At 49.8% G+C, this 13,855-nt stretch overlaps 1 protein-coding gene across 2 annotated transcripts; it reads left to right on the top strand.

Annotated features, from left to right (window-relative positions):
- Positions 1–323: 323 nt before the first annotated feature.
- Positions 324–13,784, top strand: LIG3 (DNA ligase 3). Of its 2 annotated transcripts, XM_021551049.3 has the most exons (20): positions 324–429; positions 668–1,227; positions 1,707–1,823; positions 2,665–2,862; positions 3,234–3,385; positions 4,293–4,459; positions 5,080–5,157; positions 5,250–5,418; positions 6,001–6,156; positions 6,559–6,690; positions 7,438–7,517; positions 7,917–8,004; positions 8,841–8,918; positions 9,159–9,282; positions 9,623–9,765; positions 10,523–10,597; positions 11,197–11,343; positions 12,310–12,484; positions 13,089–13,180; positions 13,309–13,784. In XM_021551049.3, the coding sequence occupies exons 2-20, from the start codon at positions 687–689 to the stop codon at positions 13,543–13,545; spliced, it is 2,949 nt and encodes a 982-aa protein (XP_021406724.2). In that variant the 5' UTR covers positions 324–429; positions 668–686; the 3' UTR covers positions 13,546–13,784. The 2 variants fall into 2 exon arrangements, with proteins under 2 accessions (XP_021406724.2, XP_077643622.1); XM_077787496.1 differs by lacking the exon at positions 324–429 and having other exon boundaries at positions 636–1,227; positions 13,312–13,784.
- The last annotated feature ends 71 nt before the right edge of the window (positions 13,785–13,855 follow it).

Raw genomic sequence — 13,855 nt, 5'->3', positions numbered from 1 at the left:
CGCGCTCCCGGTGCCGCCCCAGGGCACGGATCCGGTGCTGCCCCGGGCGCGCTCCCGGTGCCGCCTCAGGGCACGGACCCGGTGCTGCCCCGGGCGCGCTCCCGGTGCCGCCTCGGGGCACGGACCCGGTGCTGCCCCGGGCGCGCTCCCGGCGCCGCCTCAGCCGCGCCCGAGGCGGGAAAACGCTCCCGGCGCGCGCTGGGGGCGGGGCTCAGACGGGCCGATGGGGCGTGGCCTGAGCGCGCCCCCGCGGCCGCCGCTCGGGCAGGAAGGGGCGGGGCCGGGCGGCGCGCGCGGCCCTACGGAAGCCGGGCCGGCGCGCTCGTGTCCCGGCGGCGGCTGAGGCGGCGGCCCCGGCCTGAGGGGCTGCGGGCGAGCCGGGGGTCCGGACGGGGCGGGGGACGGGATGGCGGCACCGTGAGGAGCTCGGTGAGCGGCGGAGGGGCAGCGGGAGCCCGTGGTCGCGCCGGGGAGGGCAGGGCGGGAAAGCGGGCTCGGGGCGAGGCTGTGGCGGGAGAGGCCTGGGAGCGAGGAGGGGGCCGTGAGGGGCCGGGCTGTGGGGCAGCGCAGCGCGGGCGGTGGCGGCCGCTGCGGAGCGGGGGTGAGGGCTGGGTTGGGCGGGTCCCGGCGGGCAGGGGGTGCTGAGTGTCGCCTGTGTCGCTCGCAGCAGCCTCGGCGCGGACTGGATGCCCGCGGGCGGCCGGGCGCTGTCACACGCCGCCCGCGCTCTCGGCCGGGCCGCAGCGCTGCTCTGCCCCCGCCCGCAGCTCCCCTCGGCCGCAGCGTTCTCCCGCTCCGCCGGAGGCAGCCCCGGGTGCTGGTGGCAGCTGCTGCTCCAGCCTGTCCCTGTGCCATCCCCGAAGCAGCGCGGAGGTGCCGGCGCGTCCCCGCTGCCGCTCCCGCTGTCCCCGCTGCGCTCGGCCTGCGCGGCCGCGGAGGACATGGCAGAGCAGCGGTACTGCGTGGACTATGCCAAGCGAGGCACGGCGGGCTGCAAGAAGTGCAAGGAGAAGATCGTGAAGGGGATGGTGCGCATCGGGAAGATCGTTCCCAATCCTTTCACCGAGTCCGGAGGGGACATGAAGGAGTGGTACCATGTCAAGTGCATCTTTGAGAAGCTGGACAAAGCCCGGGCCACTACTAAGAAAATTGAGGATATCACAGATTTGGAGGGGTGGGAAGAGCTGCAGGATGAGGAGAAAGAAACAATCAACAAGTACATCTCAGGTGAGGCACGAGGCAGTTCCAGGGTCACTTTCCTCCTTATTTTCAGGTTATGCCAGAGGTTGTTACCAGCTGTGCCTTTGCCATTAAATCCTCGTGGATTTATTTGTGTGGCTTAGGGACAAAACATGTGCTGCTGTTCCAGCCCCTGCCTCAGCTGTGTAAGAAAGGGAAGAAATGGTCACTTCTGCAGTGACACTCCTCAGTTCGTTTGTCACAACTAGTTCTGGACAAGAGCTATGTGATTTATTTCATAAGCAAATAAAACCCATGGTGAATCATCAGTTATTTTCCATTTCCACATTTTTCTGTGATCTTTAATAAATTACATATTCTTCTAACTTTTGTTACCTGAAAAACATCTTTTTTTTCTCCTCCAATTCCCATTTCTTTTAAGGCTTTTTACTTTGTAAGCCACATAATATGGTGAGTGATGTATGAGATTATTCCTGACTGCCTCTTTGAACCTTTCTGCTTTCCAGAAGCCAATTCCAAGACTGGAGGTACCCCAAAGAAAAAGGTGATAGTGCAGGCAAAACTCACTGCCACAGGACAGCTGACCACAAAAGATCCACCAAAGAAATTCTCTGGATTCAGTGGTAAGAATTAAGAAATGGTTCTGAGAAATTCATTTTTTTAGTCTCAGCATCAAGAGGTGTTTCTGCTTGGCTCAGATCAGTAGGTTTTTATCTATAGATGATTCTGGTTTGTCAGTGCTTTCTTAGGCTGTCAGTCTTGAAAGAACATCTTGAAAGATGTGTGGATCTCCAGTTTTCCCAAGGAAACAAAGGTTCTGCTATGACCCACATTGTCAGGCTGACTGGCTCATTGCAGTCAAACTGAAGACATAGGCTAAAGTTATCCCACGTGGAGCTCAAAATCTGGAAAAAAACTGCTGAGGGATTCTCAGTTGTGTTCATGGAAAACTTGTCCTGAGGAGCAGGACAGTCCATCTTCCATCTGTGAGCTCTGACTGACCTGACACCCACCTGGAGCCACAGCAGAGCCAAAGACATCAGTTCCTTAGGGATTGGTGTTAGGAGAGGATGGGGATGTATTCCCCAATTTTAGAAATTACCTTAGAGAAGTGTTTTGCTTTGAAGGCTAAAAACCCATAAAATAGAAAAAAAAATCTCTAAAACAGAGGCATCTGGAAGGAGAAATTAATTTTCACCATGACTTAGCCATACTTTTCTGGTAGAACCAAGATCTAGGAAATTCTGGTGTGATGTGAAGGGTAAAAATAATTGGAAGGTTTTTATAAAAGTCATAGTTGGAAGGTTTTTATAAAAGTCATAGTTGGAAGGTTTTTATAAAAGTCATAAATTTTAGCTCTGAAGCTTCGCCAGCACACTGGGATTGTTCCCAGCTTGCCAGGCAGAGATAATTTCAACATTTGCTCCGTGTTGTTAAAAACAACTTGTGGTGTGTTTGATGCAGCTAAGCCCAAGAATTCAGAAGATGCCCCTGCAAACCCTGCCCAGAAGCCCAGCCTGTCTGCAGCCAGGTGTGATCCCAAGCACAAGGACTGCCTGCTGCGGGAATTCCGCAAGCTCTGCGCCATGGTGGCTGAAAAGCCAAGCTACAATGTGAAAACTCAGATCATCCAGGACTTCCTCAGGAAGGGATCTGCAGGAGGTATGGCTCCAGCTGGGAATTCTCAGCTCTCTCAGAATCAGTTTCAAAGGCTGATCTCTAAAGGAAAGGGGAAATTCAGATCTGTTGTGTGGTCCTAGCCTTGTGCTGTGGTGATTTCTGAACTGTGGTGGTAATCTTTGAAAAGTGAACTCCTTAAATAGTAAATTCAGACAAAAATTACTCACTTGGGTGCTGTAGGTGCCAAATTTAGTGCTGAGGTCAGATTTAGAGGCAAATTGTGGCTATTTTCCCTAAGAATTCCAAGCTACAACTGTGGATTTTATCCCCAGGGTTTGGACACAGCCAGCCAGAGCCTGGACATGAAAATAAATCCTCACTGCTATAATGTGCTTTTTTTTTTTTTTTTCCAGATGGTTTTCATGGTGATGTATACCTCACCATTAAGATGCTGTTACCAGGTGTCATTAAAATAGTTTACAACTTGAATGATAAGCAGATTGTAAAGCTGTTCAGCAGGATTTTTAACTGCAACCAGGAAGAAATGGTCCGGGACCTGGAGCAGGTGAGTGCAGAGAGCAGCTCTCTTAATTTCTGCTGTTCAGCTATTTGCTTATTCTGTATTGAAATTCGGTAATGATTTAGGTTTTTTACTCCTTAGCTTGACTGTTAGAATGGGAGCTGGTGATTTATTTTGGTTTTCCTTGGCTTTAGCAGTGCTCATAGCATTTTCTGCCATCTGGAACCTGTAAAAAACCATGTTTGAATGGAAAGCAGGATAAGAATTCATCTGGCAAAGCTTTAGAAAGCAAGACTGAAATTATCTAGGCAAGGTGGGCCGGATCTCTTTGTATAAACTGCTTTGTCTGGCACATTGCTACAGAACTGAGTTATATTACTCTTTTTGTACCATCACATATCAAAACCTGGGATTCAATTAACAGACCTGTCACTGGCAGCTGCAGGTGGTTAATACAATTAAGCTGCTACAATTGCAGGTGCTCAGTTGCGCATTGAGTCCCTGTGCAGAGGAGCTGGTGATTGACTGTGCACCCTCTGATTCACTGCAAGGTGCAGAAAAGGGGTGAATTAGATAAAAAAGTAATTCTTTCATCTCTGTTCATTGCCTTGCTGTGTGCTGCCTTCTAGTGACATCACTAGCCTGGCCCACGTCCTTGGATTTACAAGTGGATTCATCCCGAGAAAATAAAGGGTCTATGCTGCTGCAGCAGTGAAAAATAAGAGCCATGAGATGATGCTGGTACTCTTAATTACCTTTCTTGGCAAATTAAACAGCTGAGCAGCTTTATGTGTCGTGGCAGCTTCCTTAAGTGTTTGATTCTGATTTCTTCATGCAATCCCAGCATCACTCCTATCCTTTGTCCTCACTGGAACCATGCAGAATCCCCAGTAGCACCCCCATTCTCTGGCCATTGCTCTCATCCACACCCTGGTGTTGTTTTTGGAGACAGGGAGATGTTTCTGAGACCATACGGATCTTCTTCGAGCAGAGCAAGACCTGTCCTCCAGCAGCCAAGAGCCTCCTGACCATCCAGGAGGTCGATGAGTTCCTCATCCAGCTGTCCAAGCTCACCAAGGAGGATGACCAGCAGAGTGTCCTGCAGCAGATCAGTCGCAGGTGAGGGAAGGAACCAGCCTCTGGATGTTTGCCCAAGCACTGGAGTGGTTCTCTACAAGCTGGAGTAGTTGAAAAATTAATCCTGAGTCACCACTGAACTTAATTAGTATCTGTAAGGTGCTGTTAGTGGTGTGATTGAGACACCTTGACAGCAGTGGAGAGCATTTATGGCTCTTGATCATGCTAGAGAACTTTGTCCCTGCCTGTCAGGACACTTCAGTCAAACAAGTGATTTGCAGTAACACCCTAATGGTGCTTAGCTGTTAATTAAGTTGCTGTTCTTAAGCATGTTGGGAAAAGCCTTCAAGTAGTTCAGACAAAGATTTTTGGTCTGGCTCAATTTGTGTTGATTTGAGGCTGAGGATTTTCCGATAGTTACTCTTGATGCATTAATTAATTAAATTTTGGAAGATACATCAACACTGAGGCAGAATTAATGTTGGCATCAAGATGCTGGAAAGCTTTTTGGATATTCCCTTCTGTCTCTGAGGTGTCACTATTAACATGATTGGTTAAACCTTCTACAAAGGGAGGGCCTCTTTTTAAAGAGATCTGGATGAGTTTCTTCTTCTCAGCTGGAAAATTCAGCTGACAACTTTGCTGAATCTTCTCTTCCTCAGGTGTACAGGCAACGACCTGAAGTGCATCATCAGGCTAATTAAGCATGACTTGAAAATGAATGCTGGAGCAAAGCACGTGTAAGTGGCAGAGACACAGAAGTGCCCATTTCCTGAGGCAGCAGCAGCAGCCCTGAGGCTGATCAGTGCTCCCCTCTCTCTGTGTGCTGCAGGTTGGACGCTCTGGACCCCAACGCCTACGAGGCGTTCAAGGCCTCGCGGAACCTGCAGGACGTGGTGGAGCGGGTGCTGCAGAACCAGCAGGAGGCAGAGAAGGTGCCGGGGCTGAAGAGGACCCTGAGCGTGCAGGCCTCGCTCATGACCCCAGTGCAGCCCATGCTGGTAGGTTGGGCTCCTCCTGGCAGAGACTCCCACCTGGGAGCATCAGGAGCCAGGGCAGTGCTGTGCAGTGTGGGCTGGCTCTGCAGGGCTCACTGCTGTTTAATGCCAGCTTAGAAAGCATCTCCTACCAGCAGGCCAAGTATCTGATACACTCAGTATCTGCACCTTCAGTGCCACTGCCAAGCTAATACCTTCCCTTGCTCTCAGTCTTTTGTATTTGTTGTCATTGCAGAAGCTGACCCTTTCTCTGGAAAGAGTGTAAGCTTTCCAGTGGATTAAAGATTCAAATAGGTCTGGCTTTTTGTGTGAACAAAGCAGAGTTAAATATTTACTTGTGGGCTGAGCACACTCCTACAGAAGGCTCAGTTTAAAGCATTTGGAGGGGATAAGCACTGAAAAGCTGTAATTATCTGGGCATATGCAGATATTAGTAAGTGAATCATTAAGGAAAACTTGGACTCGCTAACAGAAGTTCTGGACAAAAAGCTCTACAAGGGGATTCACTGGAGCTCATTCATGAACTTAGGTACAAGTAGCTTTATTTTCCATGTGTCACTGGGTTTTGGCCCTCTCTGTGCCCAGGCTGAGGCCTGCAAGTCCATCGAGTATGCCATGAAGAAGTGTCCCAACGGGATGTACGCCGAGATCAAGTACGACGGCGAGCGCGTGCAGGTGCACAAGAACGGGGATCACTTCAGCTACTTCAGCAGGAGCCTCAAGCCTGTGCTCCCCCACAAAGTAAGCACCTGGGCACTGACCACCCCTTCTGCCAGCTCCTCCACTGCATTCCAAATCGTTTCCTTCTATAGTTTCCTTCTCATTCCTAATTTATATAGATGTGGAAAAGCAATGCTTAAAACTGTAATCATTTAATTCTGGTGCATGTTAAGAGCTTGGAATTAAATTTCATCTGTCTGCTGCAGAATCCTCTCTATGCACTGCATTTTGGGAGCTTTGGTGCCAGTTGGGTGACTTGGTTCTGTTTATTTAAGCCTCATTTTTCTATTTGTAAACTGCTGTGGGTACCACAGAAGTGCAGATGTGCTACATGTGCCTCATATACTTGTGGAGAAAACACCTGCATTGGAGTGAATCCCTCTCTTCAGCCAGTTTTTTTGTATTTTTTTTTCTTTTCCCAAGGTAGCCCATTTTAAGGATTTCATCCCCCAGGCTTTTCCTGGTGGGCAAAGTATGATTCTGGATTCAGAAGTTCTTCTGATTGACAATAAAACTGGCAAGCCACTTCCTTTTGGGACTCTTGGTGTGCACAAGGTAAAAAAAAAAAAAAAAATGGTTTTTGTGTTTGGAGGCTGTTACTCAGCTGACTTAAACACAATCTGCTATCACAGGATAATTTCAGAGCTCTGATGCTTGTTAGAGTATCTGGGAAAAAATAAGATTATTGAAAAGGCTGATATTGAAAAGCTACTGCTCTAATACAGTAGATTTGATACTAACCTGGTCACTGGCAGGACATTATCAGAACTTAATTTCAAGATTTTAATATTAAAATACTAATTTTAAATTAATATTACCATAATATTTTTTAAAATCTTTGGAAAATCTTGCAATTCTGTCATTGTTTCTCATGGCTTGAGCAATGTATGGCAGCCTGGGAGACCAGAGGGATGCAGTGATTATTCCATGCAAATGTTATGTAGTGCTTGTGTCTAGACTGAATGGGGGTGAGGAAAAGGACAGGAAAATGAAAATTAATCTATAAGTGCCTAAGTTAAAAGTAGCCATTAATTTGTTGTGTCTATAAATGTGGGTTTTTTGCACAGATGTTACATTGCCCAAAACCATTAATATTTTTAGTATTATTTTCCATTCCTGGGAAATTAACATTTTTTTATGTTCTTAGCTTGTGCTTGGACACATTCAGTGCAAAATCTTAATTCTCAGAATGCTTCTTTTAGAAGAGGCATACCTAAAATGTTACAGAGATAAAAATCCATTCTCTTCTTACTTTGCTAAAACTGTTTGCTCTGACTGCAGAATCCTTTAATTGCGTTTCAGAAAGCTGCTTTCCAGGATGCCAACGTTTGCCTCTTCGTGTTTGACTGCATCTACTTCAATGACATCAGCCTGATGGACAGGTGTGGCTGGCAGGGGAGAGTGCCTGGGCTGGTTTCCTGGGATGAACTGGCTGGAAAACCCCACTAATGCAGACAGACCAGTTCCCCTGGGCTGTCAGACTGGCCACTCACTGGGAAATCAGGGCAGCATGGGAGGGACCTTGCTGTGCCAGGGAGTTTTTCTCTGGAGCTCCTCTTGCTCTCCAAAATACTGGGATGATCTGTGTCTCAGCTGCTCATCTCACATCTTCTAAACACACTTGACATTGGAATTGCCATTCTGTCACTTCCTGGAGGAAAGTAAGAGCTCGTTGTCCTCTCTGGAGCTCTCTAGGGTGAATGATTTAATGATTTAACAGGTTTTTTCAATGTTGCTGTTGGGATTGCTGCTTGTCCCTCACTGTCCATGCCCTGCTCTAGGCCCCTGTGTGAGCGGCGCAAGTTCCTCCACGACAACATGGTGGAGATCCCCAACAGAATCCTGTTCTCAGAGATGAAACATGTCACAGTGAGTCCAGTGTGTCCCTGCAACCCTCACCCTGCTCCTCCAGCACTTGGCTTTTTTATAATTAACTGCAGTTCACCCTGGCAAAACAGTTCTCCTTCTGCTCGGTGTGCAAGACTTCTTGAGCCAGCATTGTATTCCCATCTTTTCCTGGCCCCAGCCCCTTCAGTATAATCCTAACTTGCATACTTCAGGTTTTATGGCTTGTTAATGATTTTAGCCACTGTCACTCTGACCCTGTTAGGAGTTAAATCCTGCTGTCACTCAGTGCAGAGCTGTGACTGCAGCCTGATTGAAGGGAGCCAGACTGTGCCACTTCCCAGACTGGCAGCTTCAAGTGCCACACAGCCTTGAGACATCCTGGCTGCTAAATCCTACATTTAGGCAGCAGCATGCTGGGATTTTCCTTAGATTATGCACGAGCCTGATGTCCCATTATTTTTCCCCATTGCTGCTGATTTCTGTGGCACCTTGGCTTTGGTGGAGAATGCTTGGACATTTTGGGCAGAAGGTTCAGAGGTCCCAAGGCAGTTGGATGGAGAAGGAAGCAGGCACTGCTGGCTGAGCAGATCTGGCTTGGGACATACTGGGTCACAGCCAGTGGGGCAGCCACATCTCTGGTGGGTATTTTTTAACCAGACAAACCTTCTCTTATGGGGACATATTCCCAGCTTAGTCACTGGGTATGCAGCAAAGAGAACATGTACAGAGTCCATTGTGAAACCATTCCTCTCCCTGCAGTTGCTCTGGGTTTTGTGCACCACTGCTCCAAACACAAAGCCTGCAGAGCTGAGCCCTTTTTACAGTCCTGGGCTAACCATGATCCCTCTCCTTTGCAGAAAGCTGCAGATCTGGCAGACATGATCACCCGGGTCATCCGGGAGGGGCTGGAAGGGCTGGTGCTGAAGGATATAAAGGCAAGTTCCCCTTCACTCTGTACTGCTGTCAGCTGGGAGTTTGGGAATGACAACAGAGTCAGCATCACACACTGAGCGTTCTGGAAACATCTCTGGGCTCCTCTCAGTGCTGACATCCAGTCCAAGCTGCTCCTCCTGCTGTGCTCAGGAGCTGCTGAGCTGGGTAAAGGCTGGGGCTGTCTGAGGAGCTGCTGCCCACCAGGGGATCTCTCTGAGGGGGCTCTGCCTTCCTTTGCACAGGGTAATTACGAGCCAGGGAAACGCCACTGGCTGAAGGTGAAGAAGGATTATCTCAACGAGGGGGCAATGGCTGACACTGCTGACCTGGTGGTGCTGGGGGCTTTCTATGGACAAGGCAGTAAAGGTAGGTCTGGAGTTGGCTTAGGTCAGAGATCTGTCTGTTCAAGGAGCTCCCAAGGTTTTCCAGTTCCAGAACTCCAGAATGAGGGTGGCTGGAGCAGTGGTTACCAGCTGCAGCCCATCATGTCCTTGCTGTGCCTTTGCTGTGGGCTGCTTGGCACAGCGGGGCTGGAGGTGTTGGGCTGGGCTGTTGCACAATGCAGAGGCTCTGTTCAGCTTTGTGAGCAGCCCTGCAACCATCACAAGCCCAGGCCCCTTTGACTCCCAAAGATACAAAAGGGTTTTGGCTCAGAAAAGCTGTGGCTTGCCCTGTGCAAGCTGTGAACCTTGCTGTCCCTGTGCAGGTGGGATGATGTCCATCTTCCTCATGGGCTGCTACGACCCCAAGAGTGAGAAGTGGTGCACGGTGACCAAGTGCTCTGGTGGCCACGATGATGCCACCCTGGCACGTCTGCAGACAGAGCTGGACATGGTGAAGATCAGCAAGGTGAGAGGGGGGAGCCCAGGGATGCTCAGCTGCCCTCGAGGTGCTGCTTCACTGCAGGGTGGAGGTGCCCTGCCAGGAATGAATCAGAGTTGAAGCACATCAAGCACTTGACACAAGTGAGGTGTCAGAGCAGCCAGCTCCTGGAGAGGCACTGCCTGGGATCTGTACCCAGACACTCAGTGGGAAGCCAGGCACCATCTGTTTCCTGCTAGGACGAGGTTTTGTTGGGAAGATAGCAATTTTTTATCTGGAGTTTTTGGCACGTTGTGATTGGCAAAGGCAGTCACTAGATGGGGCTGTGGGAGGGAAATGCTCAGTCAGGCTCTGGTCTGGTGGCTCCATAACCTGGGGTTGGAGTTAAGATTTCTGTCAGTGGTTTATCTTGCTTTTCAAGGCTGGACAAATAAACAGAGAGCTGAATTTTAATATCACCTTGACATCCTGAAGGCCATTTGCATCAAGGTTGTAGAATCTTTAAAAAAAAAAAAAGGGTAGTTTTACATTAATCACAATTGGATCAACTTCTTGTTTCACACACAAAATGACAGGAATTGAGGGCTGTGTTCAGACAATACTTGTGATTTTCTAGATGAAAGAAATGGCTGCAGATCAGTGCAAATTCCATCCATGCAAAGGCAATGTAATACCTTTATGCTGATCTACTTCTAGGTTGTGTTTCAGCAGCTTCTGTTGTAGAGTTAGGTTTATATATGATGATAAGTGTCAATGATTTGAATTTTGTGCTTTTAATTAATAGGATCCTAGTAAAATTCCAAGGTGGCTAAAAATTAACAAAATCTACTACCCAGACTTCATTGTCCCAGATCCAAAGGTAAGCGCTCTCATAATCATTTAACATTTCCCAGCCCTTATTCTGCAATCTTTTATAAATCCTTTAGAAGGACAACTTGGAAGTTGTCTCTGTTACAAAATAAATCTTCATACTTGGAATGGGAAATTAAGCACAAGTTTTTATCTCTCAATCTTGCAGGTGCATTTGAGGCTAAGAGCTTCATGAAGAAATGACACCTGCAGCAGTTTTGGGAAATATTCTTGTGCATTAAATCCCTTCCAGAAGTGAGCTTGCTTTAAATTTGAGATATAAGAAATCTGACTGAAAAGGGTTGAAACACAAAGGGTTTCTTAAATCTGACTTAAAAGGGTTGAAACTACAACCCACAAGTTGCTGTTGTTGTAGGGAGTGTGTCAGTATGCTCTGTATGCCTGAAGGCAAAGGTGTCACTTAGAAATTGGCTTAGTGAAGGATCCTGGCTTGGAGGAAAAGTAGGTTTTGATAAAGAAGGTGACCAGCAAGGTCACTTTGTGTACATGGAGCTGTGCTGGGGAGGAGAGCGAGGGGGGTGAGGCACTCTGAGCTGGCTCCTGAGAGGGAGGACAGGGGTGTGACGTGGCTTCCCCCCGTGTGTGCAGAAGGCGCCGGTGTGGGAGATCACGGGGGCCGAGTTCTCCAAGGCCGAGGCGCACACCGCGGACGGGATCTCCATCCGCTTCCCGCGCTGCACCCGCATCCGCGACGACAAGGACTGGCAGACTGCCACCAACCTGCAGCAGCTCAAGGTGGGTCAGCACGGGGCCCTGCAGCTTCAGACAAATCACAGCGTGCACTCGAGGCACCTGCTGCCTGTCACGGCACCTTCTGGTTTCCCTTCATGCCAGGCTCGGGCTGGGTTGTTTTGCTGGAAGCCTTCCAGGTCCCTTGAGCTGTTGTGGTGTTGTGCCCTGTCAGAGAAGTCTCTGCGGGCATTTGGTTCCATCAGCTCCTGTGGCAGGGTGAGGAATTGCCTTCCTCAGAGGTGACCACAGAATCACAGCATGAACTCGGTTGGAAAAGACCTTTTGAGATCATCAGGTCCAACCTGTGACCTAACACCTCCCCAGCAATTAAACCAGGGCACTGAGTGCCACGTCCAGGCTTCTTTTAAACACGTCCAAGGATGGTGACTGACCTTTGTTCTCTTCATTCTCACTCAGTTTCCCAGCATTTGCTGAGACTGGGAAAGGCATTTGGGAAGTGCCTGTGGGTATTCTGGGGCACAGGGGCCAAGTGGCACCAGCCAGGACCCCTGGGCTGCAGCCAGCCCTGGCAGTGGGAGAGCTGGGGAGCTCTGTGCTCGGGGGAGCTGCTGTAGTTTGGGGCTGGCAGCAGCTGCCCGGGCTGCTGTGCCATGGAACACAGGAGTGATGCAGCCCCCAGGGCCTGCCAGGATCCCCATGGGGAAGAGAGAGGAACAGGCCCCTCTGCAGCTGGGCCCTTCCCACAGCAGGCAGTGGGCACTGCTCATCCTTCAGGCTCTGTTGCAGGTGATGTGGATGTGGCTTTTGCTCCTCCTGTGTGGCTTCCCTTAATGCCAGGGAGGGGTGGAACGCAGGGAGCTGGGACAGAGGTGACAGGAAAATGACTGCAGAGAGGTGCAGGAAGAAAAGGCTTTTGAGCAAACACTTCAGGGAGGAGAACACCAGAGCAGTCTGTGCACACAGCTCGTGTCCCGTGTCAGATGTGATCAGGGTTTTTTCTCTGGGCAGGAGCTGTACCAGCTCTCCAAAGAGAAGGCTGATTTCAGTGTTACAGCTGGGGAGGAAGATGAATCCACAGCTGGCAGCAGTGGAGAGAATGATGGGAATTCCAGGTCTTCCACACCTCACAGCAGTATTAAGAGTCCCCCAAGCAAGTCACCTGCAAAAGCCCAGAAGGAAGAAGGTAAGATGATGGTGCTTTCAGGAAGGAGTCCTCTGTGCTTGGGGCAGGCTGGCTCTGGGTCCTTGCCTTCTGTCAGAGACTTGATGGTCCCACCTTTCACCGGGATCTCAGGGATAATGGTCAAAGCTGTTCAGATCCTTGGTTTAGCCCTGTAGCTCTTGAGATATCCTGGGATTGGGAAAAGAGGGATGGAAACAGCTCTGATGATGCTGTGAGGTTGGTGTTCACTGCTCCCATGTCTGCAGGTCACAGCCCTTTGGTTAGAGATCGTTGGTCATGAGCCAGTATTTAATTTGATTTGGATGGAATTCATGTGGATAAAGGGAAATGTGGCTGGAGGTGATTTCCTGGTGAATTGAGCTGGAATGTGAAGCAGATTGCTGAGCAGTCTCACAGAGGCCAGAGTGGTGACAGCATGGAGGGCAGGTGGCGGCAGCAGCCTGGGAATGCAGTACAAAAATGTGTCTCACTAGTGACAGTAATTCATGGACTTTCCAGAAAGAGGGGAGGAAACTTTTCCCTTCTGCTCTTTACTTTCCCCCAACATTCATACACAACCAGCATCTGGACAGAGCACGTGCACGAGCCAAATTTTTGTTTTTAGACAGCAAAGGAATCGTTGGATCCCCTCAAAAATCCGAGGAGAAACGAGGGGAGAAGAGAAAAGCATCTGAGATGGAGGACAACGGGAAGAAGGTACAGACAGCACCCACGGTGGGGTGGAGGGAGGCTGGGGCAGTTGTGGTCTGTTCACTCCCATTCCAAGGAATGTCTGGTTCATTCCAAGGAATGCTTTGCCCGAGCTGTTTCTCCTTCCCCCTCAGCAGCCGCTGCTGGACATTTTCACGGGGGTGAGGCTCTACCTGGCGCCCTCGGTGAAGGACTTTGACCGGATCCGCCGCTACTTCATCGCCTTCGACGGGGACCTGGTGTCCGAGGGGGACGCTGCCTCGGCCACCCACGTGCTCGGGGACGTTGCTGGCAGCGCCGGGGCCCGGCGGGTGACTCCCAGGTGGGTCTGGGAGTGCATCCGCAAGCGCCGGCTGCTGGCCCCGTGCTAGCACCGAGCAGCTGGGGACAGGGAATGGGGAGATCCCTCCATGGAGACGGGGATAGCTACAAAGATCCAGAGCAGCCCTATGGAATGAATTTAAAACGTTCTCTGAAGGAATGTCACTGCTGAATCCCATTTTCCTGCCCATACTGTAGACCACCGCCCGTATCCAGGTGCTGGTTTAGTCTCCTTGGGTTTTTAAAATTTGGGTATTTTTATAGATAAATAAAACTGAAGCAGCTTCTCCTTTGCTGTCAGGATTTATTTTCCAAAGGTTCTTCTCTTCCTGCTCAGGAAAAGAGAGCAGCAGCTCCATG

Source organism: Lonchura striata, chromosome 20, assembly GCF_046129695.1.
Source record: "Lonchura striata isolate bLonStr1 chromosome 20, bLonStr1.mat, whole genome shotgun sequence".
NCBI lineage: Eukaryota > Metazoa > Chordata > Aves > Passeriformes > Estrildidae > Lonchura > Lonchura striata.
The sequence above is the reverse complement of the archived record's forward strand: the minus strand, read 5'-3'. Positions and strand labels throughout refer to the sequence as shown.